The sequence below is a fragment of the Lissotriton helveticus genome, chromosome 2_1 (assembly GCF_964261635.1).
Source record: "Lissotriton helveticus chromosome 2_1, aLisHel1.1, whole genome shotgun sequence".
In the NCBI taxonomy this organism is placed as follows: Eukaryota; Metazoa; Chordata; class Amphibia; order Caudata; family Salamandridae; genus Lissotriton; species Lissotriton helveticus.
The window spans coordinates 554,273,062-554,300,952 of NC_136059.1; the positions used below are offsets into that span (position 1 = coordinate 554,273,062).

At 47.8% G+C, this 27,891-nt stretch overlaps 1 protein-coding gene across 1 annotated transcript in view; it reads left to right on the forward strand.

The window, feature by feature from the left end:
* WDR41 (WD repeat domain 41) overlaps positions 1-27,891 on the forward strand; it is a 497,424-nt gene that overhangs the window by 274,261 nt on the left and 195,272 nt on the right. The window contains exon 8 of the mRNA XM_078675219.1: positions 23,182-23,292. Within this exon, the coding sequence (XP_078531345.1) occupies positions 23,182-23,292 (111 nt within the window). The remainder of the gene's footprint in view (positions 1-23,181; positions 23,293-27,891) is intronic.

Sequence of the window (27,891 nt, forward strand, 5' to 3'; positions counted from 1 at the left end):
CACCTCCTTGTCCACTGAGTATAGCTCATGGTAGTATTGCGTGAATGCAGCATTGATATCCTCCTGCTTGAACACGTCCTGAATGGCTGAGTCACAAATCTGGACAATAGTGTGCTCCCTGGTTTCACCAGCGCAAACAATTTCTCCCTTTCAGAAAGTAACCATTCCATGCCCTCTGATTTCTCTCCCAGTTCCAGGGACAGATCATTCAAAACTGCCTCGTGCTGCCTGATATCCGCATGCAGTTGATTGAGCACCCCTAGCCTATTGGAGATACGAAAGCCCAGTAAAACCACCCTCAGAACCTCCCACTTGACCCCCACTGACTACTTTGACCCCATGTTTTCCAGCCAAAAGTTAGTAATTGCCTCCCTAAGCGAGGCCTGTAAAGTCAGCTCATCAAGCAGGGCCTGGTCTACCCGCCAAGTCGGGACAGAAGATCTGGGAGGCGACCACCGAAAAGTGAATAGCAAGGGGCAGTTGGCGGTATAGGCTCTTACTAGATACTCTGCATACACCACCTGTTCATACACTGCATCCCAACAGATCACCACATTCAAGTGAAGCTCAAAATCCTGTAGGTGAGATCAAAAGGAATAACTCCAGAGCCCAGGGTTCGCTGCCCCCCAGCAATTGGTAAGACCCCACTGCTGGGCCCATGCACAAAAAGCTCCCACCACTTTATGCACAAGTGTTGAGTGCAACAGGTTATGTACCTGTCCAAATTGAGATCTGCCATGCAGTTGAAGTCCCTTCCAGCTATCCTCAAGTAAGGCTGCCCAGGAGGGGCATTAAGTTAGTCAAGAGGGTTGGTCTGTATTTGGGGCGTAAACATTAAGTAGATGACATCCATGACATCCAACGGACCCAACACTAGGACATACCAGCCCATAGGGTCAATGATGGACTTATACAATTGGAAGGGCCCCCCTTTGCAAACAAAGTACAGGATAGTTGCCCTCTCCACCTTTTGCAGAGGGCCCTGCCCTCAGAATCTGACAGATGTGTCCTTTGTATTAACGCAACCTGTGCCCCCCTCCGTTTCAAGTAGGACAGAATGTTTAGTGCTTGGAAGGCGTGGACAGCCCCAAAACATTTCAGGTAATCAATCCGATTCAGTCAGCCATCTAAGTGTGCGTTCGTGCTGCTCAATGCACTAAGGCAACCCACACCAGCCATACAGTTGGTGCGTCTGTGGCCAGCCATACAGCGCAGTCTCCCCTGCCACACAAATAAAACGAAAGAAAGAAACAAAGAAAACAGTCAGGAAAGAACAACAAAACTTCCACAACCCCCACCCCGGACTATGATATGGGTACATCCTGTTGAAAGAGTATTAGATGATAAGCCTACAAACTAAAGCACATCCAAGTAGGCTAAACAGTTCCGTATCAGAAAGTTCTGTAGGGGAGTAGTCCAGCCAGCCTAGGAAGCAAAGAAGCTGTGTGGCAAGTCAAATGGCCAAACGCATCGCAAACGTCCGTATTCGCTCAGCTCTCCCCCAGCCAAACAGCACACATGAGGGTATAATACAGCCACCACATCACAGTACCACCAACGAGGCCCACGTCTCACAGGACGCATACGCCATCCAAGCAAGGATCAAATGATGTAGTCAGGTATGCTTGGCATGACACTGAACAGGGTATTATCCAGCCCAGACACTATCAAGCCTGCCGAGCTTGAGGTGAAACTTCTGCAGGATATGTGCTTGAGACGTGGCAAGCTTCCACCAGGTCTCATTTAGGCTGCGTTCCTCAGCTGCCTGCTGTCTGGTAGGTCAATTTGCCCCCCTTTGATGGTAGCGCAGGTGCCTTGTGTGCTCTAGCCAATGATGTTATAAGGGTTCCGGTCACACTGAACCCTTATCATAAAGTTCTAGCCAGTCCCACGCTACAGCAGGATCCATGAAAAAATGGAACTTGTCCTCTGCTTGTATTCTGAGATGGGCTGGGAATAGCAAACCAACCCCAGCTTTGTTTCTTCACTGCAGTGTATGTGCCCCTCTGAGTTTGGACCTAGAGGGTAAAGTCAGGTTAGAGGGAGACCCTAGCATTCTCCACCGTGTAGGGGCCATTGTTGCGTGCCTGAGTAGGAAATCCCTGTTGCTGAGATGAACGTGGCAGGCTACCACCGGACGGGGTGGGCCCCTGGCTTAGGTGGTCTAGCAGTAAATCTATGCACACATTCCAAGGCATAGAACTTGGACAGGCCATCTGGGGCCACAACCTCTTGGGGCGAGTCCTCCAGGAAACAAAGCTTGGAAGTATCATCCATTCTTTCCAGGAGCGTGACTCTAGTGGTATTGCTGCAAGCCCACCCCTTCTGATCACCAAGCCTGGCTGCCAGACACTGGATGTGGGCCTCCAAGTCCATAAGATGACGGTCCGTAGTCAACGTCTCGGGTGCTAGGGTTTGGACTGGGGCATCCAAGGCAGAAACCTGCCTGAATATCTTCTTAGAGTCTGCGCTAAAGAGGCCCAGTTTAACCACTATAGAGCCAATCTTACGCTCCGGTTACTCTCTGGTGGCATCAGTCTCAGCCAGTAGTTTATCAAATTTTCTGTCAAAAAGTGGGAGCAATCCCCACTTCCTGCGCTCTGCTTGATCCCCTCCTAGGAGGGGCCTGGCAATGCATCATCCTTAAGTCTCTGGGTGCGACCTGTGGCGAAGGAAAACAAGGAAGATCGAAATGCCTCCAAGCTCAATACCCAAGGTCACCAGTGGCAGGCCTAGACACAGTCAGACACATCCAGGAGAATAGTGGGAGATGCAGTAGGGTCGGCAAGGTCCTACAGTATTACAGAAATTCCCTATTCGGGGCGTGGCTAGCAGCCGACGAACATGGCGCAACCTAAGTGATCTCACTGTAATGACAAATTTCTCCTTATGTTTTAGTGCTTCTGTCAGTCACCAGGTCATTACTTACCACATCCTTTCTCAGTTCCAGAAAGACACCACATTTCACAATACTTACCCAAGAAAGGAATAAACACTGACAACATATAAGACCATTGCTGAGGAGCTCGCAAATAACAAGTCACAACACCTCCCAATCCAAGAGGGTACGCAGAAATTCACAACACCTCCTAATCTAAGAGGGTACACAGCGCATGCTCCTCCTAGCAATGTAATTTAGACATCCCTGATGGGAGGCACTTTCCCTTCCGTATCAACAATTACCCATTAGAGGGGAATCACCCATCCCTCTGTAAGTACTTGGTAAAAAAGGGGTCTCAACCTTCCCTCACAAGGAATGCAAACAAATTATATGCTCTGGGGTTTCTTTATTACATGATAATAGGATGACAAAAGAAAGAAATAACTAAACATCACAGTAAACATTAGCAGCAATCATCAGCACATAGATATACATAGAGCCTGAAAATAAAAGCATAGTTAGATAAAGTTAGATATACATCGAACACCTCACCATAATCTTAGGCGTCTTGTTATCTCAAGAAGGGTCCGTCTCTCTTTCCCTCACTGGTTGGTTCCGGACTCTCTGTGGCACACACACGTCTGCACGTCTGCACCGTGATGTATCATCAGACCGCCAAAACACCAGACCAGCATCTCAGCATCTCTCCAGCTCTCAGCATCTCAGCTCTCTGCCTCTCAGAAACTCTCTCTCTCTTTCTGCCTCTCTCTCGGACCCCCTTTCTCTAATATAGAACTCTATCCTCTATCGAAGCTTCTGGAAGAACCCGCCTACCTTTCTCACAAGATTCCTGTACTTTTCCACACCAAGCACCCAACAGCAGCTGGCCAAGCTTTTGTTCTGGCGCCAATGCGAAGAAGGCACATTCCTCCTGATAAGGACTGGTCTGCTCTGGTTCACTGCCGGTGAACAACACATGTAATCTCAAATATCACCTCTCACCTACAGAGGCTCAGAAGATGGCTGCAGTTTAGAATATGGAGTTGCTCAAGCATAGGCCTCTACTACTTGGAAAGCAGAATACTATTATACCACGTCAAAGCCAATAGGCTAAAGTTATAATTCACCTAACTCAAATAACACTATGCCCTTAATCCCTCAGTATCCACTATGGAGCACCTGTGTGCACCATCACCAACAACACTGCACCTCGACATCCCACACCTTCTATTCTTTGGCAAGATTATTCTAATGCAAGACCATCCTACATTAAGGCTAAAGTAACATAGCACACTAAAATCAGTACACAATGGTGGTGATCGAGGGTCATCACAGATCATCAGACCACTAAAGTGGTGCATGCACTACATTGCACCCCTTGACCCTTGAACATCACCATTCACATATATCAAAAATAAAATCACTGAACTAAAGGCACAGCTATGACTGCATCATTTAACTGCAAAATTGGCATCATTGCAAAGTAACAAGCAACTGAATATCATGACTGAAAAACAAAACTATCATTGGGGCACTATATCTGGTAACTGTAAAAGCAAGATCAATGCATAATAACCAGCAACTGAAGAAAATCCAACTGAAGATCTGATTCACATTGAAACATTACATATCTCATTAAAGGCAAAACCTTTAAAAAAAACCTAAATATTCAGAGTGAAACATTCAAGACTGTAGGCCATATTAGAAAGAGTAAAAACTGCACCACAGAATCAAAAACATAAGCAATAACTCTGGTGGTAAAGTGACTACTCAAAAACATTGAATTCAAAGCAGATCATAATGAACTGGTTTTCTCTTTTTGTACTTCTGAAACTTCATAACGCAGGTAAAATATCTCAAAATAATTCAGCTTGTGTCATTTGAACCTCTAATACTGAAACTGCAAATTCTACTGCCAAGGCAGCCAACTGTAGCTCAGAAAATATCTGCTCCAAGTGCAGCACAAAGTCTCTATGGGAAAAACGTGTTCTTTTCTGTGAAAAAAGCAAAACAAAAAACACCACTGTCACTTGTCAGGGTGCACAAGCAGTTCTCCTGTGCAAAAGACACAGCTCTCAGTCTTTTAAAGTCAGCCTCACTCGAAGGGGACAGTTCCAATTGCAGAACACTCTGCTGATCCCTGCTTCGCTTAGAAAGAAGCAGTCCATCTATGTAGATGACAGCTCACTGGCATCCAACGTCCTCAGTATCCCCTCGGCAAGGAAGAACCCCATCAGATTTGGTCCTCCATAGATCATCAGCTCCCCTCTGCCATCAGCCACAGGACATCACCGTCCGCTCCGGTCTGGCTCCAGGCTTGGGAGACTTCCAATCTCAAAAAAAAATAAACTAAAAAACTAAAATAAAAAATAAAAATAAAAAAGACAAAAAAAAACAAACAGGGGGGGCGGGGCAAGGAATCACTCGCAGCCCCAGCAGCACATCCCAGCAACCTGAAACGATAAATACGTATCACTCATCTTACAAAAAAAACTTCAATTCAAAAGCACATAATTTTCTTTTTACATCTCTCAAAGTTCAATATTTTAATTTCTGTCTGCAAAGCTCTCCTCTAGATCTGGGGAATAGCTTAAGAATGCTACCTGCATTATATTCTCTAAGTTTATTTGGGCAAAATCTAATTTTTCCTTACACAGCCAGAAGGGCTGGGGCAGTCAACTGTACTCATTTCTCATTCCCAGCTATCAGACCCCTCCCTTACAGGACTGTCCGCGTCTCAGAGCTAGCTCCGTTTCAACCATAACAGAGACACACTGCGCTGCCTCGCACCCCTCCCTTACAAAGAGCTCACATTCCAAGAGTGAAGTGCATGCCCACTTCTGTCTGCCCTGCCTACCTCCTCATAAGGATGGGGCATGATGGTGATGAAGCCTGCACCTTTGTGCAAGCCTCCCTATCTTTCCAATTAAAGGAAGCTTTAAAGTCTTGACACAGAGCTCTTCCATGGACACAATTTGGGTGCTCGCCAAACATAACAAACAGAGAAGAGAAGAGACTGCTCCTGCGATCGCCCCTCCTCCCTTACAAAGAGCCCGGGGAATAGGAGGCTCTGTGGAATGCATGTTATCTCCTCAAGGTCAAGGCATGTTAGTTCCCAGCCGTTACCAACCCAAAAGCTGTGAAATTTTCCGTTCGTAAATGGAACAGCATGATGTCAAAAAACCCTTACTTTCGTCTAATACACAAAAACAGACTCAACCTCTGTTGACTCTCATTAAAATCCTGGGTTCTATTTCTAAATGCTCTGCTCTTCTGTTTAGCTAATTCAAGCAAATTTAAACTATCATGTATAAAACATTGACAACCTTAAAAAGTTGCATAACAACATCACATTACATTTCTGTACTATCAGGGGTAGCATCAGTCAAAGAAGGTCTATGTTTGTTCAATTTGTAACCGTCAACTGTCATGGGCAAAGGATTATCACATTTGCGCACCAGCTACATAAAATCATTTTAAACATTAGTTGTTGGGGTCACCAACCCTGCCTCTGTGAAATCCTCCCCAACTGCTATTCTGTCTATAAGGGCCATTTTACCACCAGTGCAACCTCCCATAAGCAAATCACATTTTCACTCACACTGTTCTGTCCAGTATTTTTTAGTGTGCCAAAGCACATAGTCATGGGTCTTTGTGCAGCATCTGAATTTCTAAAATGGGCACTTTGCTTTTGGGTAAAATCACAAAATACATTTTTAAAACCTGGAAGTAGCCAGTCATACACAATTCGCTGTTGTACACTTTCAAAATCATATGCTTGCATTTTTCTTTTAAAGCAAAATGTATCGTGCACTGTTAGGTCTGATTTATTTCCACCACTGGTGATTAATTCTAAAACACGGGTCTTCATATCTGACTGAAAACTCTCTTCGGAAGAATTCATTAAAACAGCCTGTGCAATTGGCAACCTGACTAGATTTTCTGTAACATTTTTCACCTGTAAATCATGCACGTTTAAGTCCGTTGTCAAAGGAATATTTTCACACTGGGCATTAATTAACATTTACTTCAGCTCTTTTGGCAAATGCTCAAATTGTGGCTGCACGTTAAACAACACATTAAAAATAACCCCACTATCTCTGTCTGAAACATCATCCCACCTTTCAGGGTTATATTCTGAGATGTTACATTCACGTTGCAGCTGCGCACATTTTAAATGCATTTCTTTTTACTGAACACTGTAAAGGGATCCCGCCCTTTCTGCCTAACGTAAAAAAGCTATTCACAAGCCCTTTATACAAAACACATTTAAACACACAGCAATTCTCATTCAACCCAACACAATTAGCTCACTCCTGAGCCAGAAAACCATATGGGCTATCCCCATGCAAATAAATCAACTGATATCTGAGAGTCTGCTTTCAATTGCAAAAAAAAACAACAACAATATTTTCCCCTTTTAAAATCAACGTTCATATCCTGCCGACTACGCCAATTGTAATGACAAATTTCTCCTTATGTTTTGGTGCTTCTGTCAGTCACCAGGTCATTACTTACCATATCCTTTCTCAGTTCCAGAAAGACACCACATTTCACAATACTTACCCAAGAAAGGAATAAACACTGACAACATATAAGACCATTGCTGAGGAGCTCGCAAATAACAACAAGTCACAACACCTCCCAATCCAAGAGGGTACGCAGAAATTCACACCTCCTAATCTAAGAGGGTACACAGCGCATGCTCCTCCTAGCAATGTAATTTAGACATCCCTGATGGGAGGCACTTTCCCTTCCGTATCAACAATTACCCATTAGAGGGGAATCACCCATCCCTCTGTAAGTACTTGGTAAAAACGGGGTCTCAACCTTCCCTCACAAGGAATGCAAACAAATTATATGCTCTGGGGTTTCTTTATTACATGATAATAGGATGACAAAAGAAAGAAATAACTAAACATCACAGTAAACATTAGCAGCAATCATCAGCACATAGATATACATAGAGCCTGAAAATAAAAGCATAGTTAGATAAAGTTAGATATACATCGAACACCTCACCATAATCTTAGGCGTCTTGTTATCTGAAGAAGGGTCCGTCTCTCTTTCCCTCACTGGTTGGTTCCGGACTCTCTGTGGCACACACACGTCTGCACGTCTGCACCGTGATGTATCATCAGACCGCCAAAACACCAGACCAGCATCTCAGCATTTCTCCAGCTCTCAGCATCTCAGCTCTCTGCCTCTCAGAAACTCTCTCTCTTTCTGCCTCTCTCTCGGACCCCCTTTCTCTAATATAGAACTCTATCCTCTATCGAAGCTTCTGGAAGAACCCGCCTACCTTTCTCACAAGATTCCTGTACTTGGAGGAGGAGCTTAGCGCGCACCCAAGATGGTCGCGTGAGCTCAGAGCTCCCGAACCCTCGCCACCTCCACCGGTTATCCTGCACCTTATCCTGATTTGGACAACGGGCTTTTGTGGTCGTGACCCTGCTGATCATTTCCTCGTTTCCGCATTTCGTCTAGGCTCCCGGGAGCCGGAAATATGGACTTTTGACAATTTTTGGCCTGCTCCATGGTACTGCCCCGGGCTTGCTTTCCCTGCCAGCCGGGTGGTAATTGAATAACAACGGCACGTGTGACTTTCCCCTGCCCAGTCTCCAACTTTCGGTTTCGGTTCCGGTGCCTCCACCTCATGGACTCTGCCTTGGTCGCCTAGGTGATTTGATCCTCTCACCTGGCCCGCAGGTGCTTGGCGATCCTAGTTTTCCCTGCTTCTTGACTGGTGGCTGGCCTTTGCCGATTCTCCGACTTGCTGAGGGCACTTCGAGTGTAGCCATTTTCACTAGGTCTCAGAGTACCCCTCGGGGCGCACGACCCAAAATGGCCACCAAGCCCGAGGGAGAAAGACGCAAGACCAGACCGGCAGCTCGAGGAGGCTCTGTGCAGTCCAACGTCATGGATCGATACACCCTCACTAAGGGCTCTCCGGGTGGACCGAGCAAACCCCCTGCCAACCTTGGGGACGACTCCCTGTTGGATGGAGATCTGTCGTTGAAAGACGTCATGGGCGCCATTAATGGGATGAAGGCCACGCTAGGACAGCAATACGAGGCCCTGACCCATAAGTTGGACACAGTTGCCATAGATGTCACCCTGATCAGGGCGGACCTTGCGAAGACTAACGAGAAGGTCAAATCCCTAGATCTGAAGACATCTAGCCTTATTACCGACGTCTCCGAATTACAGACTGTAGTTGGTAACCTGAGGTCCGCCCGTGACTACCTCTCTCGACGCCGGATGATTTTGAAGGCCGCGCTCGACGGAACAACGTCCGACTGGTCGGGGTACCGGAGACGACGGAATCGTCATCGGTGGATCTACTAGTGGAGGACCTTGTCCTGAATCACTTAGCGCCCAAAGGCCTTAGCAAGTTTTTTGCAGTAGAACGGGCCCACCGTATCCCGGGTGGCCCGCCTAAGCTTGGAGCTTCCCCGCGGCCTATCATTGCACGGATCTTTAACTTTCGTGACAGAGACGTGATTCTCCAGGCTTCCCGCACATCGGGCCCTACGGCTTATGAGAATGCTTCGGTTAACTTCTACCCGGACTTCACCCAGCAGGTCCAGAAGCAGCGCCTTGGATTTCAGGGGGTGAAGAGGAGACTGCGGGACAGAGACATGAAATATGCCATGCTTTTCCCGGCTCGCCTGCGTGTGGTCTACAATGATAGAACATTTGTCTTTGATCATCCTGGAGCAGCCAGCGATTGGCTGGACTCACTGCCCCCTCGAGAACGATTTGACCGTCCTGATCACTCCGGTGGTGCGGGGGACGGCCCGGTGGAGCAGGAATGAGGAGCGAACTCGGCTCCCGGGCCGCCATGTTGACTTTCGGCAGTGGTTTGATGCTACGCAACTATTGTTTGCTATTGTGTTGTCAGAACGGGGTGTGGGCGGGGGTCGGGTGAATCTTCCTCCTCTGGGGTTCTTTTCGTAGATTAGTTGTATATTAGGGCGACAGGCACACTGCTAGTTGGGGTGGCTCTTGAGTCTTACGCAGGGGTGCGGGGTGGGGGGTATGATGATGTTTTGGGGGGTTGAGGGGTTTCGATTTTTGTTTCTCTGTTTTCTTCAAGGCACTGTACTGATGATCTTCTGTATTTACGTGTTGCGTTGGGGGTGGGGGGGCCTTGGGGTGGCCTGTGGGATGGGGGATAGGGGACTACGTATACTGTGTTGGAACGTCAATGGGTTGGGTGATAGAATTAAGAGGGGGGTGGTTTTGCAGATGCTGCGACGCTTGTCTCCGGATGTGGTTTTGCTTCAGGAGACGCATCTGCTCGGCAACACGTGCCATGCACTGAATAGGCGTGGCTATCGTCTCATTGCACACTCAGGTTTCACTTCTGGCTCCAGGGGGGTGGGTATTATGGTTCGGACCTCCCTCCCTCTCGCTGTAGACGATATTATACTTGATGATAGAGGGCGGTACACCGCCATTGTTGGGCGCTGGGAGGGGAAGGTGATCACTATGTTTTCGGTCTATATACCTCCGGGCCTCCAAACTACGACTTATGCCGATCTGGGAAGAGTGATTCTGGGGGTCCCCGAAGGTTTGCTGGTGGTTGGGGGGGATTTCAATTCGGTAGTGTCTGGGACATTTGACCGTTACCCTCCCCGTGTTATCGCACAATCTCAATCCTGGTTGGGGGACTTCCTGGAGGCGCTGGGGCTGGCTGATTGCTGGCGTTTACAGGCGCTGGGGCTGGCTGATTGCTGGCGTTTACATCATCCTGGGCAACGCCAGTATACCTTCCACTCTGGGGCCCACGGTAGCCTTTCGAGACTTGATTATGTACTGATGCCCTCCTCTCAGGCTTCCCTTATAGGGGAGGTTAAACATCTAGCCAGGGGTATCGCGGATCATTCCCCGTTGTGGTTGGTTGTGAACGCACATCTGGGTTCGGAGGGTCGTCTCGCCCCGATTAACCCGTGGTACCTCCGCGATCCTAAGATCAGGAGGGAACTCCTTGCAGCGATCAATCACTACTTTGCTGACAACGTTGGTTCAGTGACCTCTTCTGTTTCTCTATGGGAAGCGTACAAAACTGTAATTCGAGGCCAGGCCCTCTCATCGATTGGCCATGTTAAGAGATGTAGGCGGGAGGAGGTTGTCCGTCTTGAGTCTGAAGTTTCCGCCCTTGAAGGGGAGTTGGATTCTGGGGTCTCCCCTGAGAAGCTGCACCTTCTAAACCTGAAACAGCTTGAATATAGAGCGCTGGTGACTGATGCTGCGAAAGAGATGGGTCGTGAACGGCAGGGGCGGCTGTATGATGTGGGTGACAAGGCTGGGAAATTGCTGGCTTGGTTGGATAGGCGAGAATGCGCGAGTCGGGTAGTTCCTGTTGTGGTGGATGAAAATGGTGTGGATGTCACTGATCCAGCTGGAATCGTGACGCGCTTTGCTGACTATTTTCGGGTGGTGTACTCCTCGGTGTCCGATCGGCCGGAGCGGGACTCCCACTTGCTTCTACGTCATATCTCGCTCCCATGCCTGTCTGATCAAGAGAGGGATCTGTTGGAAGCTCCGCCCACTGCGGATGAGATTGCGACCGCTATCCGCTCGATTCGCTCGGGGCGGGCCTCGGGCCCGAATGGGCTCCCCATTGAACTTTATAAGCTCTGACGGATGTACTGGCGCCGTATCACCGATCGATGTTCTTGGAGTCACTGGAGGAGGGGTTTCTACCTCCGGACCAGAGACTGACCTCCATAGTAGTTATCCATAAGGAGGGTAAGCCGCGTGACCGTTGTGAATCCTTTAGACCTATCTCCCTGATCAATGCTGAACCTAAGATCCTAGCCAAAGTCCTTGCTAATCGTCTGGTGTCTGTTATAGGCGATCTGGTTCACCCGGACCAGTCCGGCTTTATACCGCACCGAAACACGGCACTTAACCTCCGGCGACTGCATGGAGTCCTCGCGAGAGCGGGGACTCTGCGGGAGCCGGCCATCTTGGCGTCCTTGGACGCCACCATGGCGTTTGACACGATCGAGTGGCCTTATCTTTGGGCGGTCCTCAGTAAATTCGGTTTTGGACCCGCCTTTATTCGCTGGGTGCAATTGCTCTATGCTGACCCCTTAGCCAGGGTGGTGGTGAATGGGCGGGCCTCGACCCCCTTTGCTCTTGGTAGGGGGACACGCCAGGGTTGTCCTTTGTCCCCGCTCTTGTTTGCCCTAGCTCTGGAACCACTGGCGGCTTGGTTGAGGTGGGAACCGTCCTTGAGGGGGATTAGATGGTCCCCGGACTTTGAGGATCGGATATCTCTGTACGCAGACGATATACTTTTGTACCTTACGTCACCTCGTAAGTCGTTAATCGTCCTTTTTGATGTTTTGACTTCCTTTCATAAAAATTCCGGTCTAGTTATCAACTGGTCGAAATCCTGTATTTATGTTCTTTCCGGTGACGCTCCACTTTTGCCACGTGGCTGTCCCATCTCGGTGGCGCTGGAGGGTTTTAGGTATCTGGGGATCTTTATAACCTTGGACCCCGCACTTCGATATAAACGCAATTTGCTGCCCCCCCTCCAGCGCCTCCGTGCGGATGTTGGAACGTGGAGTCGGCTTCCTCTCTCTCCTCTGGGACGAGCAGCGTTGTTTAAGATGATGTCGCTCCCCCGATTTCTCTATGCGCTTCAGAATACGCTCGATGTTGTACCGGCTAGCTATTTTCGGGAGATTGAGGGCCTCCAGAGGCAGTTGCTATGGGGGGCCCGGTCTCGCATTGCCCTTTCGAAGCTTACACTCCCGTGGTACGATGGTGGCATCGCTCTCCCTGACATCCGTCGCTACTACTGGGCCTCTCAGCTGGGGGCCATCAATCATGGCACCTACACTCCTTCGCCAAATCCGGCCTTTGCGATGGATAAATGGTTGTTGCCCGGTGGTGACTACAACAGGGCTCTGTATGCGAAGTTGACCGTCGGGTCACTTACGGGGCCCACTAAAACAGTCGTGCAGGTGTGGCATCGGGCCACGGCTGCTACAGGCTGGGCTGATAAGTTGACCCGTGCCACGCCGCTTTATGCCTCGGATAAACTTGGCTCCCTCTGGCGGTCGAAGGGGTTTGATCGATGGGGTTCGATCGATGGGACATGATTGGGATCAGCAAGGTTGATGATGTATGGATCAAGGGTAGGATCAAGTTGTTTGATGAAATTAAAGTTGAATATGGGCTGAATGATAGAGAATCCTTTAGATATGCGCAGGTCCGACACGCGGTCCTGTCTGTTTTCCCCCTGGGCTCGGATGTTCCGGAAGCGTCCCCGCTTGAGGATCGGATACTGGATGGGCATGTCCCTGATAGCACGATCTCCCTCATTTATAAAAAGTTAATCAATATTAGGATTGATCTATTGGATAGCCTTCGGGAGTTGTGGACTAGTGATGGTTTGGAGCTGGATGATGAGGACTGGCAGGCTGCGCTTTCTTCTCCTAAGGAGGTAGCTATTCCGGCACGCCTTCGGTTTGTCCAGCTCAAAATTCTTCATAGGGTATATGTGACTGGTCCGCGTCTGGTGCGCATGGGATTCTCGGCGGATGGATCGTGCAGACGTGGTTGCGGTATGGTGGCCACGTTCCTACATATCATTTGGGAATGCCCTGCTGTACTACACTATTGGAATCGCGTGCATGATGTAATGAGTGAGGTTATGGGTGTGCGGTTGAAGCCTGAAGCGCGGAGATGCTTGTTGAATGTTTGGGAACCGAATGATTGTACCCAAGCGCAGCTTCGATGGGTGACACTGGGTAACATGATAGCCAAGCGTGACATTGCCCAGCTTTGGGGCGCTCAGAGGCCTCCTCCGGTTCTGGCATGGCAACAGAACATGGACTGGTCCATGTTTCGTGAAAAGACTGTGTATGTCTCCCGGGGCAGACCTGGCAAGTGGGGGAAAATTTGGACTCAATGGAACGCGTACCGTGGAGATATATGTACCCCCCCCCTTTCGGAATTTGATACCGACTTGTCTTCCTCCCAACCTGATGTTTCCTCCGCAGAAGTATAGATATACTGATTGTTTCTGTTCTCCTTCTCTTCCCCCCATCCCACAGTATATTTTGAATGCGATACTGTTAGCTTTACGTTTGTACCCCCCCGCAAAACCACATGATGACATGCTTGTACTGGACTGCCTTGTTTTCTTTTGTTTCTCTATTTTCTTGTTCTTTATATTCAATAAAAAAGTTTTCAAAAAAAAAAAAAGATTCCTGTACTTTTCCACACCAAGCACCCAACAGCAGCTGGCCAAGCTTTTGTTCTGGCGCCAATGCGAAGAAGGCACATTCCTCCTGATAAGGACTGGTCTGCTCTGGTTCACTGCCGGTGAACAACACATGTAATCTCAAATATCACCTCTCACCTACAGTGGCTCAGAAGATGGCTGCAGTTTAGAATATGGAGTTGCTCAAGCATAGGCCTCTACTACTTGGAAAGCAGAATACTATTATACCACGTCAAAGCCAATAGGCTAAAGTTATAATTCACCTAACTCAAATAACACTATGCCCTTAATCCCTCAGTATCCACTATGGAGCACCTGTGTGCACCATCACCAACAACACTGCACCTCGACATCCCACACCTTCTATTCTTTGGCAAGATTATTCTAATGCAAGACCATCCTACATTAAGGCTAAAGTAACATAGCACACTAAAATCAGTACACAATGGTGGTGATCGAGGGTCATCACAGATCATCAGACCACTAAAGTGGCGCATGCACTACACTCACGTATCCCTGCCATCTATCCTCCATAATCCTGCAATATCAGCTATTAACAAGCCCGGTCCGAGAGTGTAGCGGAGCCGACATTAAAGTGGAGGGTGAACAACCGCAGTTGCAGCGGTGTCGGGGACCCCAGACCGAGGCGAAAAGCGAATAGACGCCGGCTCCGAAAATGGCGCTATCGGGGCCTCTAGATAAAGTCCAGTGTCCTGTGGCATTGCTGCGCTGCTTCCCAGCTGCTACAGGACTTGGAGAGAGGCGTGGACCAGCAGGACGAGACGGACCTGGCAGACATGAAGGGAGAAGTCCGCAGCGGCCTTCCAAAATTGAGGCCCCGGCTTCTGAAGGCCGAGCTCAAGTGGCTAAGGAGCCTGGAAAGGAGACGGAATGCAATTAGAGTGGCCTGCGGTGGATTGGGACCTTGAGTTCGGACTGGCGGTGATATAAAGGCAGACCCGACACCCGGAGCAGCAGCAGCGGAGACACAAAGGCAACGAGGGTGGTGCCCCTGGGAGACATCTACTAATTGAGGCCCCAGCTTTTGAGGGACTGCTGGGGCCCCAACTGGATTTAGATGGGTAACAAGGCCCTGAACGGAGGCGCACAGTGGGGGGAGAGCCTGGTGTTCGACGAGGACAGGAATACAGATCGGAGGACGCAGGGGACAGTTCCCCAGAAGTAAAGGCCTGTTTCCCCCCGCGTGTTACCCCCCCTCTCTGGATCCCGACCGGACTTAACTCCTGGCCCCTGCGTAAGAGAATAGGGGCCACTGAATGGCTAGGCAGCGACTGTAAGCAGCCGACACGCGGAGTGGTGGTCATCTAGATTTTATAGACACTGGACTGAAGTCTGTGCACGCAGAGTGGAGGCCCTGGCGGTCATTGAGCACGCATGTATGCACTGATGGTAGTGGAGTCGTGATAACTACGCTGACGGAGGAACACAGTTATGAAGGGGCAGCAGCACCCAGATTGGGCATAGTGAGGACATTTTTTGCACCCTGTGGTCGCCAGTGCGATCATCGGGATAGGTATAAACCGCATATGGAGCAGGTGAGTCAGCACTAATGGCCGAGGTGTGCAACCCTGCACTTTACAAATAGTTGGAGGAGCTGGCGTGTACCAGGTAAACTACTGGGACACCCCTACACCCTGTTGTCGTATATTGCCGGTGCGCAGTACAGACCCTCAGACGGAGGGGAGTCTAGGGGTGGCAAAGTTAGGAGGTCAGGACCTGGGGGAACCCTGACAGGCCACAGGCAGGACTATTAGACTTGTTGGGTAGGCGGCAGGTATTACCCTGAGACATCCTGTCGTTAATCTACAAGACCCCGAAGTGCACATATGGCAACGAGCAGGGGCCCCAAGGCCAACTCACAGAACAAACTTGCAAAGTTCGCCTGGGGCAAGGCGGCGGATGACAGGGACACACATCAAATGGAGAAGGCCGAGATACCAAAGAGCCCTAAATCCGGGTCAGAGCCGACACTCCATGATGTTATGGCAGCGATTAACGGTAACAGTAGAGGTTTCATTAATTAGAGCAGATTTTCGTAAAATGGACGATTGATTAAAGGAACTTAAAATTGTCACTACTTCGCTGCAAACGGATACATCCCATTTCCAAAAGCAGGTGGCTGACTTACAGACTAAACAGGAGTAAATGGCACAACAACTCGACGATTATGAAGGTCGAGCACGTCGCAATAATATAAGAATTTTGGGTGTTCCAGAACGAGACGAAGGGCCAGCAGCTGATCTATATGTGGAGGATCTGATAACGACACATTTACAACCCAAGAATATTTCACGCTATTTCTCAATCAAAAGTGCGCACAGAGTGCCGGGAGGCAGGCCAAAGCCCCCCTCCCCCCCCCCCCCCCCCGAGACCCCATATCGCTCGAGTCTTTAATTATCGTGAAAGGGACATCATTCTGCAGACGGCGAGATCTAGCCCGCAGCTAAAGATAGATAACAGTGAGATTACATTTTTGCCGGACTTCACAGCTAAAGTCCAGGCTCAGCACCGCAGCTTCCAGGCAGTGAAGAGGGAGCTTCGAGACAGGGAAGTTAAATATGCCATGCTCTTTCCGGTAAAGCTCAGAGTGGAGTCAGACGGCAAAACATGGTTCTTCACGTCTTTAGAGGAAGTTTGGGATTGGCTGGAGGGATGGCAGAGGGTGGGGGGCCAGAGAAGAGATCGTACTGGCGGGCCCAAACAGCAGAGGGGGAACATGGACGGACTGCTGGGAGCCACTCCAATCTGGGAAGTGAGAAACAGATGGAGACTGAATAGTGCCTGGCGATACGGGGTGCTGGTAAATGGCTCTACGGAAGTGCAAGTATTGCTGGGGTGGGGTGTATATATTTCTAAGGTTGATGTACATTTGTGACTGGCTAAAGCTCTGATTGTCAAATGTTTATGTAGTTTACACCTCACGGTAAGAGATCCTTTCGGGACACTCATAGGATACGGACAAAGGCTAATCTGTAATATGCACGATGTAACATGAAACTAGCAGGGATGGGGACTGGCTAAGCCTGTGCTCTTTCAGCATTCTGGGGGGGGAGATAGGCACTCTTCCTAGTTGGGGGGTGGGTACTTTTACATCCACTGTCAGGGAGGGGGGGACGGGAGGAGGGAGGGGTGTTTCTACTGTGACTTCAATTGTAGCTGTTGTATCTTGTTCATGCCAATTTTCACACTGGTTTTGGATGCGGAGGGCACACGCACAGAGGAGTTGCTCACATTCAATTGGTACTCCATGACATGTATTCCTCTGTATTGCGAATTTCACTATGTTATGGGATGGGGGATGACAGGGATCTAGCGCTCTCTGTCCTGTCTTGGAACGTCAATGGGATGGGGATAAAATAAAAAGGGGAATAGTCCAACAATATCTGAAGAGACACTGCCCAGACCTTGTGCTCCTGCAAGAAACCCACCTGGTGGGAAACAAAAGCAATGCCCTCACTAGATGGGGACACAAACTTCTAGTCCATGCAGATTACACCACTGGTTCTATAGGTACGGGTATCCTGGTGAAAAGAAATACACCCTTAATTGTGCATAGGACATGGGCAGACCTCATGGGGAGATTTGCTGTGGTAGAAGACCAGTGGGAGGGAAGAGCACTTAATGTCATCTCTCTCTACCTGCCACCAACATTGGGTAAAGCAGCCTTGGCAGACCTTAGTAACGTGCTGACCGGACTTCCTGACGGTACCTTGATTATGGGTGGAGATTAGAATATGACGATGGATGATACGATTGATAGACACCCACAGAGGCCGGGAGCTAGACCGAATGAACTTATGGCAGAATTCGCCACTGCAATGGGGCTCTCGGACATGGGGCGGGAATTACAACTGGCAGACCCACAATACACATATTTCTCTAGCGTGCACAAAAGTCTTTTCCGTGTAGACTACTTTCTAACGTACACGGCCTCAATAGGTGGTTTTAGACACCCTTAGATCTTACCCAGGGGTATCTCTGACCACTCCCCAGTTGGGATTGAGTTTACACACTGGGAACACCAGGCACGTACCACTCTTGTTCTTAACTCATGGCTGTTGACAATACCTGACGAAAAAGAAGAACTATGTGTTCAACGGGGAACTACTTTAAAGAAAACCTAGGTTCGGTAGACTCTGCACAAACCATATGGGAAGCATATAAAGTGGTTTTAAAGGGGCAAGCCTTGTCCCTACAAATGGGGATATTACAAAAAGGCGACCAAATATTGGTTCAGATAGAGGAGGAACTCCAAAGGCCAGAGGGAGACCAAGCGACTAATCCCTCAAGCCATACATACCAGAGACTGACCTTGAAACAAGATGAGTACAGAATCAAGGCACGAGAACACATGGTGGCTAAACATCGTGCCACCCAACATAGGCGGTACGTATTGGGAGATAGGGCAGGTAAGACCATAGCGTGGTTGGAGAGGCAGGAAAGGGGTACAAGATGGGTGCCTAGACTGACGCTGCCAAATGGTGAGGTACTTAATCATCCCAGAGACATCGCAGAGGCATTCGCAGACCACCTAGAAAGAATATATTCTCCTTCTACTACGTACACGACAGAAGACTCACGTCAGCTCCTATTGGATAGCGGCGTGCCGACCCTTTCGGAACTAGATAGGGACACGCTGGATGAAGACTTGACAAGGGAGGAGATTAAGAAAGCCATTTGTCAAATTAAGTCTGGGGAGGCGATGGTGCTGAATGGTACCCCCATTGAGTTCCTAAAAGTCATGTCCTCTCAGGTGGCCCCGCACCTACGTGCTATGTACGAGGAAAGTTATGAGAGGGGACAGCTGCCGGCAGACCAACGTCTAGCTACTATCGCTGTTATTCACAAGACTGGCAAACCGGTAGACAATTGGCTCGTACAGGCCTATCTCGTGAATCAATGTGGAAGCAAAAATTCTAGCGAAGATTCTTGCTACACAACTCGGAACAGTAATCTCCTCTTTAGTACACCCAGATCAGTCTGGTTTTATGCCAGGGAGAAATACAAACCTTAACATATGCCGTCTCCATAACGTACTGGCGCGCAGAGAGTTTCTGGAAGAAGACGCAGTTATATTGTCCTTGGATGCCTCCATGGCACGCAGAGAGTTTCTGGAAGAAGACGCAGTTATATTGTCCTTGGATGCCTCCATGGCATTCGATTCCGTAGAATGGCCATATTTATTTGAAGTCCTCACCAGAGTTGGTCTAGGCCCCAAATTTATAGGTTGGGTGAAACTGTTGTATACTGACATACAGGGACAGGTGAGAGTAAACAACAATACGTCCTTGGCGTTTACGTTGCGAAGAGGCACCAGACAGGGATGTCGGCTATCCCCACCGATATTCTCCCTTATGCTAGAACCCTTGGCAGCCTGGATCCGTCGAGACGCTATTGTGTGAGGCTTGCGGTCGGCGGCGGATCAGGAGGATCGAGTATCCTTATATGCCAACGACATCCTACTATATCTTGCCTCCCCTATAAATCCATACTCGCTGTTCTGAGTATATTTACAAACTTCGGGAAGTACTCGGGGTATGCAATCAACTGGTGCAAGTCAGTGCAATTTATGCTTCAGGGACAAACTCCCTGTCTCCCCACCAACTGCAAAATAGAAGTAGCTGGAGAAGGATTTAGGTACTAGGGAGTTTTTGTTACACCAGACCCAGCTCTTTTCTATAGTCGTAATTTGGCACCCCCATTGGCTAGGCTGCGAGCAGAAGTGAAGCACTGGAGAGCATTACCTTTATGTCTGGTGGGCCGAGCCGCTTTCTTCAAAATGCTGGCGCTCCTGCGCTCTTTTTGTATCCTTCAGAATTGCCCAAACCTAGTCCCGGATACATACTTTGCAGCAGTGGAGGGGGAGGTACAAATGCTGCTGTGGGATGGCAGGGCCCCTAGGGTGGCATTGAAAAAACTAACGAAAAGTTGATATGACGGAGGAATAGCACTGCCAGACCTCAGGCTGTACTATTGGGCCTCGCAGCTGGTGGCTGTGAATCATTGGATATATTTCCCGTCTACTGACCCGGCCTATTCCCTGGATAGGTAGCAGACGGTTTGCCCGGGCTACTTGGGGGCCCTATACTCCCACACTAAGAAAAAGAGGTACATCGGTCCAACATTACACACGATAAAGATTTGGTGCCAGGCGAACTCACGGTTGGGCTAGGCTAACACCCTCACCAAGGTGACACCACTGTGGTATACTCAAAAATTGGGCATGTTGTTCTATCAACCAGGGTTTGGTAGATGGGACATGATTGGAATCTCAGTGGTGAAATATCTAGTTAAAAAGGGTTTGATACTTAAATTAGAGGACATCCAGAGGAATTATAGGATGGCTCCAGGGGAGGTATTTAGATACCTGCAAATGAGACATGCCTTACAGGCGACTTTTTTAAGCTGTGAGGACATACCGGACTCATCGCCACTGGTGGACCACTTGCTAGATGGGCCATTGCATTCTAAAGCCAGATCTTTAACGTACAAGAAACTTAGTAACAATCTACCTTACAGTTTTGGCAAGCTCAAGGAGTAGTGGGAGAGAGATTTGGGACCGATAGATGAGGAGGATTGGCGATCGCCCTTATGTCACCTAGGGAAGCAGCCATCACGCTTAGATTTCGACTGATACAGCTTAGGATTTTACATCGGTCCTATATGACCGAGATAACCTTAGCTAAAATAGGCGCAAGACAGGTCGACCTCTGTTTGAAGGGCTTCCGACAGCCGGCTACCTTCTATCATGCCCTTTGGGAGTGTCCGGTGGTCCATCGCTTCTGGGAGGTAGCCACAAATCATATACAGACTACACTGGGAAAGACGGTAGGACTGATACCACAACTGGGCTTATTAAACATCTGGGCAGCCACCGACCTAATGGAAATCGAACAACCCACCTGGCGGGAAACAAAAGCAAGGCCCTAACTAGATGGGGATATACATTTCTAGTCCATGCAGATTACACCACTGGTTCTAGAGGTACGGGTATCCTGGTGAAAAGAAATACACCCCTAATTGTGCATAGGACATGGGCAGACCTCATGGGGCGATTTGCTGTGGTAGAAGACCAGTGGGAGGGAAGAGCACTTAATGTCATCTCCCTCTACCTGCCACCAACATTGGGTAAGGCAGCCTTGGCAAACCTTAGTTACGTGCTGACCGGACTTCCTGACGGTACCTTGATTATGGGTGGAGATTACAATATGACGATGGATGATACGATTGATAGACACCCACAGAGGCCGGGAGCTAGACCGAATGAACTTACGGCAGAATTCGCCACGGCAATGGGGCTCTCGGACGTGGGGCGGGAATTACAAACGGCAGACCCACAGTTAATATTATCAATCGGCCATTTCTGTATGGTTGTCACTAAGTTTAATAAAATATATATTTTTTAAAATCCCTATCCAGTGAGGGCCATATGGGCAGTAGAAGCGCTCCCCAGCCAACCAGCAGCCCAGCTGAAGCCCGCCAGGGTTCCTCCAGTCGTCCAACAACAAATACGCATCTCCAATCAAAGGGCTAAGAGCATTGGCCCAATTCCACCTTGTACGGTCCGGGCACGGGTGGGAGGGATCTCCCCTGAAGAGGAAGTCGCAGCTGATCCTGCTGCTCATACCCTGCCTGCCTCAGACACAGCGACGACGAGCGGGTGGGCTCTGCTCCACTACAGGCCGGCATTTTGTTGTTGCCAGGGAGCCACCCACGCTTGATCTCCTCAGCCTCCTATGGGTCTCAATTGCCTGCCACCTTACCTGCGGCTCCCACCAGAGTGTCAGCAGACCGGGTGCACCTGGGCTAGCCTCTAACACTAGCTTTGGTGGCCGAAAAGGTCTGGGGGCTCGCAGTCAGACGGGGAGCTTGCACAGCTAGCTGCTCACGGCAGCTCTTCTCCCGTAAAACTCCATCTTCTTATAATTGTCAACGCCAAACCTAATTTTATCTGTAGTCTAACCTTTCAAGTGAGACTATAATTGACTTTTTGCAAAGTTTCTAACTACAGATATTAAAAGGTTGCCTACTCAACAGGCTAGATTCTTGGGATGTAAAGGGTTACAGTTAGAGTAGATTTACTGATTTATAATTAATTGTTAAACATGTACTTGACAAAATTAGTACAACAGGTTTCTTTCTGAATAATTGTATCAAGTGACTCTTGCTGGAGAGATGGGGGTGGAAGGAATTCGAACTGCTTTCACAAAGAACGACATTTCTATCACGATCAAGGTAGTTTACGACTTACTGCCACTTTAAGATTTTATTATTATTGCAGGCAAAAGGTCCAGTTTAAAAAAATGATGTGTTAATCTCCATTTTTACCATCTGTTTGGTTACCATTTAAGTCCACATCTCTACTTATTTCTAATGTATTTCTTACCTCCAGGCGCCATTTATCTTTTCTTTGGCTAAAACACTGAGTAAAATGAGTCCACATACAATTGTACTGGAGGGTTATCCTGGAGTACAGCTGGGGCAACTTACTTCATGTGTGTGTGTTTTTATTGAAAGTGACAATTTTCCATTGATGTGTGTACTAAAACACAAACGATGTCAAACAAAGCATATGAAATCCTTTAAAACAAAAGCATGTTTTCGACAAAGCATGAGTAAAAATTGTGTTATACATATTTGCTGAAGCCATTCTAAAGCCAACCAGAATGTCCTCACCTCAGAAAAGACAATCTTCAAGAGAATATGTGTCTTTCTAAGTGCTGTAAAAAGAACTCAAGACCATAGAGGTCAGCACCAAGTGTGCCAGAATATATTGTACCAAATGGTAACTGCATAAACACCTATACAATCTTTTGAACCTAAATACTGTCATTGAAGCTGGGTGAATCAATTGAACACTTTTCTGACTGGGACTGTAATGTATGCCCTGCAGAATCACAGTCATATCCCTGTTGAACTGGGCTCTGTGGTGAAAGGAGTTTAAGATCCAGTTTGCCGTTACTGTCTCTTATGCTACTAACAGAATATTTTGTGTAATTAGCTAAAAATGTTCTCCTGTTTTTCCAAGTTATTTTTAGGTTGATAGCACCCTCAGAGGAAGACGAAAATTGGGATGTCCACAAAATTAAATGTCTCTCAGACCATCAAGATGACATCCGTTCATTGATCAATATTGATGGTAAGGCAGTGATAAAAAATACGCATTAAGTCAAAGCAGATTATATATTTATTTGTAAGCAATTAACATTACATGTAGTATGAAAATGGCAAATCGACATTTTAATGAAACCAAAGATTGTCACAACAGCATTTTGCACAGTAGGCTGTAAGTGTTCATTATTCTGCTCCAATTAGAACATGGAAAACATATATTCTGTCATTGCATATTTGCATATGAATTTACACTTAAGTCAATATCACTGAAAGCATAGTGTTGTATACTATTCTCTGAACTAGTTTGCAATGTTGTTTACCATATACACTTCAATGTACTTCTTTCCACATAATAGACATTCGTTTACACTAAGTCGAACAGCAGCCACTTGATTCATCACATAATAAATTTTAACATTGATTTATATCATGGCAGATGGTTGACATCTTATTTCATGTCTCTTCTGCTGTTGCTTCTCATTTTCTCCCACATATTCTTGAGTATTGTAAACAGTATTCCTGATGTGTCTTGGTGTCTTTCTTTCCTGGTGTGCCTCTAGACAAAATTATTACAGCTCAACAGTTTCACACTATGAATTGAATCTTCTTTAGGTTGAATTGCTTATTCTGATAAATACTTCTAACCACTGATTTTGCTTCTTGGGAATATTCCCCAGGCATCAGACTGGATCTGGAAACTTTAAAGCAATACTACTGCGCGCCGACTTATTTCGGCTCTAGAAGTAATAAGCGGCGCTGCATCTAAGCACCAACCATACGTGCTGATGACTGTTCCTTTCTTTCTGCACCTTCAGACATGGACCCTGAGTTACTCCTTTATCTTTTTAGGACTCTTTCTTAAAAGATTTTACCAGTGTGCCAGAGAAAATGTCACTCCCTATGACAGCAGGATTTAAGCCATGTAGAGAGTGTCACAGACCAATGTTTGTGACAGACTCTCACGATGTATGTATGTGGTGACTGGGGTCAGCGCACGATTCCAGGGCGATGACTGTGCCCAAATGAATCCAATGGCCGTACGGTACATGCGAGGGAAAGCTGTGTGTCGCCAAACATCGGAAGACTCCATGCCATGAAATCGATTAGAATATCCCATTCTCGCTCCCTGAATCATTCCCACAGCAGATAATCATCGTGGTCAAAGTCTTTGGCTAATTTAAAAAAAGAAGCATAAGAAATCAGAGCTGGAATCGATCCCTTTCCGCCACTCTCGCACTCCAGAGAGAGTGCAAGGGTGTCACCCATTTCCATTGGAGCTGATTCAGAGTCTAGTCCTGATATAGCCATAATTTCCAGTGCTATTCATGACATCATAGCAAGTGGAGCCTTTATGGGGTTCCGTGCTGCTCATATTCGGTCTTTTACCAGCTCCCTGTGGCGCACCTTTGGCCCCAAGGAATCAGGGCGGCCTCCAGTTGGACTTCCACTGGCGTACCCACGTTTGGTGCTGTCTGTTCTCCACAAATCTGTCTCAGAATCTGGCACTATTCATTTCAACAGTCGCCTTCACCTCTACGCCAGTTCCAATGCCAGAGGAGGGATTGATGCCCATTGTCCTTTCAGGCGATTCGGACTTTCTTGCACAACATCCCACACCAGAGAGCTTGGTAGTGCAAGCATACACCAGTAAGGTTAATCCCAATGCCTTTCCCACCACCCTGCCAGATCGTGAGTCTAACCGCATCTTTTTCTCCCAGGCTTCTCTGAGGATGTCCAGTATCCCTGATAGGAATACAAAGGTGGTCCATGACCAATTTATCATGAGATGAATTTAATTATACACAGTCTGTGTTGTGTAGAGTACTACAACACTGATAATCAATATCACAGCAACATTTCTCATGCATGCACTCAATTTCTAATAAGCTGCACCCCTATTGAGCCACTAAAATGTGGTTCTTTGAGGCTTCTGAGATTAAAATGTTCTTTCTTATCATCATTACATTGGCTAGGTGTGTGACCAATCTGCAGGCTTTTTTTGTCAACCCACTCATACAGCTTTCTTTGCAGATAAGTTGGTGTTGAGGACCAAAGATTCCTTTCTGCCGAAAGTGGTCACTCTATTTCATGTTGGTCAGGCTATTTTCTTTCTGGCATTCTGCGTGTGCTCTCTGTGTTACATTGGTGAGATTGGCCTGCCCTCCTATAGGAATGCACTGGGGATTCCCTGATTAGAGTGTCCGTGGTAATTCCTGAAATGGGAGCTTAGTGTGTATGGAATTGTAATAATAAATGCGGCGCAATGGTGGGCGCAGATTTATTATGACTATTTGACAAATGCCACTTTTCCAATGCCCCCCTTAACCAGTTGCATCTGGTTCCCCTATACCCTGCACTGCAGACAAAGAGTTTGTGTGGTATAAATATAGGGGCTGTGACCCATGGTTCTGTGCTTTTGTGCTGTTCCTGACCTTGCTGGGGCGTGCTGCTGCTGGGGCCCAGGAAGAATCGCCATGAAGGCTTCCCTCCCTGGGCCCTGCATTGCCCCATGATCTCCAGGACCTTAAAAGACTTTTTGCTGCATCTAGCGCATTTTGAGCGCTATATTCTAATGAGGAAGAGAAAGACCTGGGCTGTGCAGCACGAAGCCTCTTTCCTTAGTGAACCCGCGGTTGCGGTCCGCTCCAACGATGGGCATCGTAGTTCCAGGGCCCCAGTGGGGGTCCTGAGGGCCAGTCGTGCCTTCCTCCTTTTTGTTTGGACTTTTTACAGCTGCCCGCCTGGCAGAGGGCAGCTGCAACGATGGAGGCAGTTTAGTTAGAGAGCCCCAGTGGAGGCCCCGAGGGCAGGGCCCCTTTACTTTGTTTGTTCACAGCTGTGCCGCACCAGCGTGGGCATCTGCAACGTTTTTGTTTATTTGTCCAGAGAGCACAGGGAGTGCCCAGGTCAACGTTCTGCTCACAGCTACAAGGCAATTAGCATCAGCTGCAACGTTTAGGCCATCAGTTCTTTTGGGGGCATAGTTGAATGAGACAGGAGTGGTGAGATACACTCCTCTACCCCAGCGCAATTGCACACTTGTGGATTCTGCTGCTTTGGCAGCCGCCCTGACATTTTTAGACATAGGGCATGTGAGCCCTCTGAGAAGGCCAGTTGGCCAGGGGGACTGTTAGGTTGATAGGGGGTCAGGCCCTAATGTGATTTATGTGGTGCGCAGGAAATGTGATTCATGTACTGTGATTTATGCACCCTGTTTTATGTCTCTAAATGTGGTTTATGTATGAGGGTATTTGCATACTGTAGTTTATGCTTTTGAGGTTATCCTCTACTGAGAGTTATGCCCCTAATGTGAGTCATACTTAGGAGGTTATGGTCTAATATCTTTTAAGCTTATGAGGTTGGAGCATAATGTATTTTACGCCTGATGCGATACTGTGCATAATATGGTTTATGTTGCAAGATGATGCTGAGTACAGTGTTTGCCAGTAATTACTGGTTGTGGTCTACGTTTATTATATGTTCTACATTTACTATATTCACTTTGTGATGGTTCTGACAGTGGTCCAATTGGCCTTGTCATGTGTATATAATCTTCTGTAAATATTGCCTAGTACCAGTTGGCACAGTGTATATTGTGTGATTACTATTCTAATACAAAGGCTATTTTTGATATAACCTTGTGTGGAGTTTATTATTTATTTATTAATTGAATTTATTGAGCGCGACAGCTACCCATGAGGGTTTCCCGGCGCTAAGAGACAGATTGACAACATCAGGCAGAAGAATTAGAGGTCGAAAAGCCAGGTTTTCACCGCTCTGCGAAATTGCATATGACAGTTTTCCATCCGAATGGCCAGAGGAAGTGAGTTCCACAGTCTGGGTCCTAGATTCGCAAAGGAACTACCGCCCATTCTGGTAAGTTTAAACTTTGGTACATTGAAAAGATGATGGGATGAAGAACGAAGTGAGCGAACAGGAAGGTAGGGGCTGACAAGGGCCTGAAGGTAGAGGGGAGCTGATCCGATTTTGATCTTGTGCTTAAAGCTCAAAGCTTTAAACTTTATACGATTTTCAACACGGAGCCAATGCAGCTCTCTCAGGCGTTCTGTGATATGGTCACGTTTCCGGCAGCCACAGAGAAGCCGAGCTGCGGCATTTTGTACCAGCTGAAGGCGCCGTGTGACGGCCTTGGCAGACCCCAAATAGAGCACGTTGCCGTAATCCAGCCTCGAGGTCCCCTGTCGATAGTTACTCCCAAATTTCGCACTTGTTCAGATGGAATTGGTAGGGGACCCATGCTGGTAGGCCAATGTCTTAGGTTCCAGAGGTTGGGATTGTTACCAAGGACCAAGACCTCAGTCTTGTCGCCATTTAACTTGAGTAGGTTACTATTCATCCATCCAGATATTTTGCTGAGTCCCGTTTGCAAAGGGGAAGGAACCGTGGGATCAATTTGAGATAGTGAAAAAACAATTTGTGAATCATCGGCGTAAGAATAAAGATTTAAACCAGAACATTGTGCAACATAGGCCAAAGGTGTGACATATAAATTAAAAAGAAGAGGACTAAGGATTTATCCCTGGGGTACACCATGGGGGGAGGAGTAGCTCTTAGACGAGGATGATTTAGAAAAGATTTGAAAAGTACGGTCAGACAGAAAGGA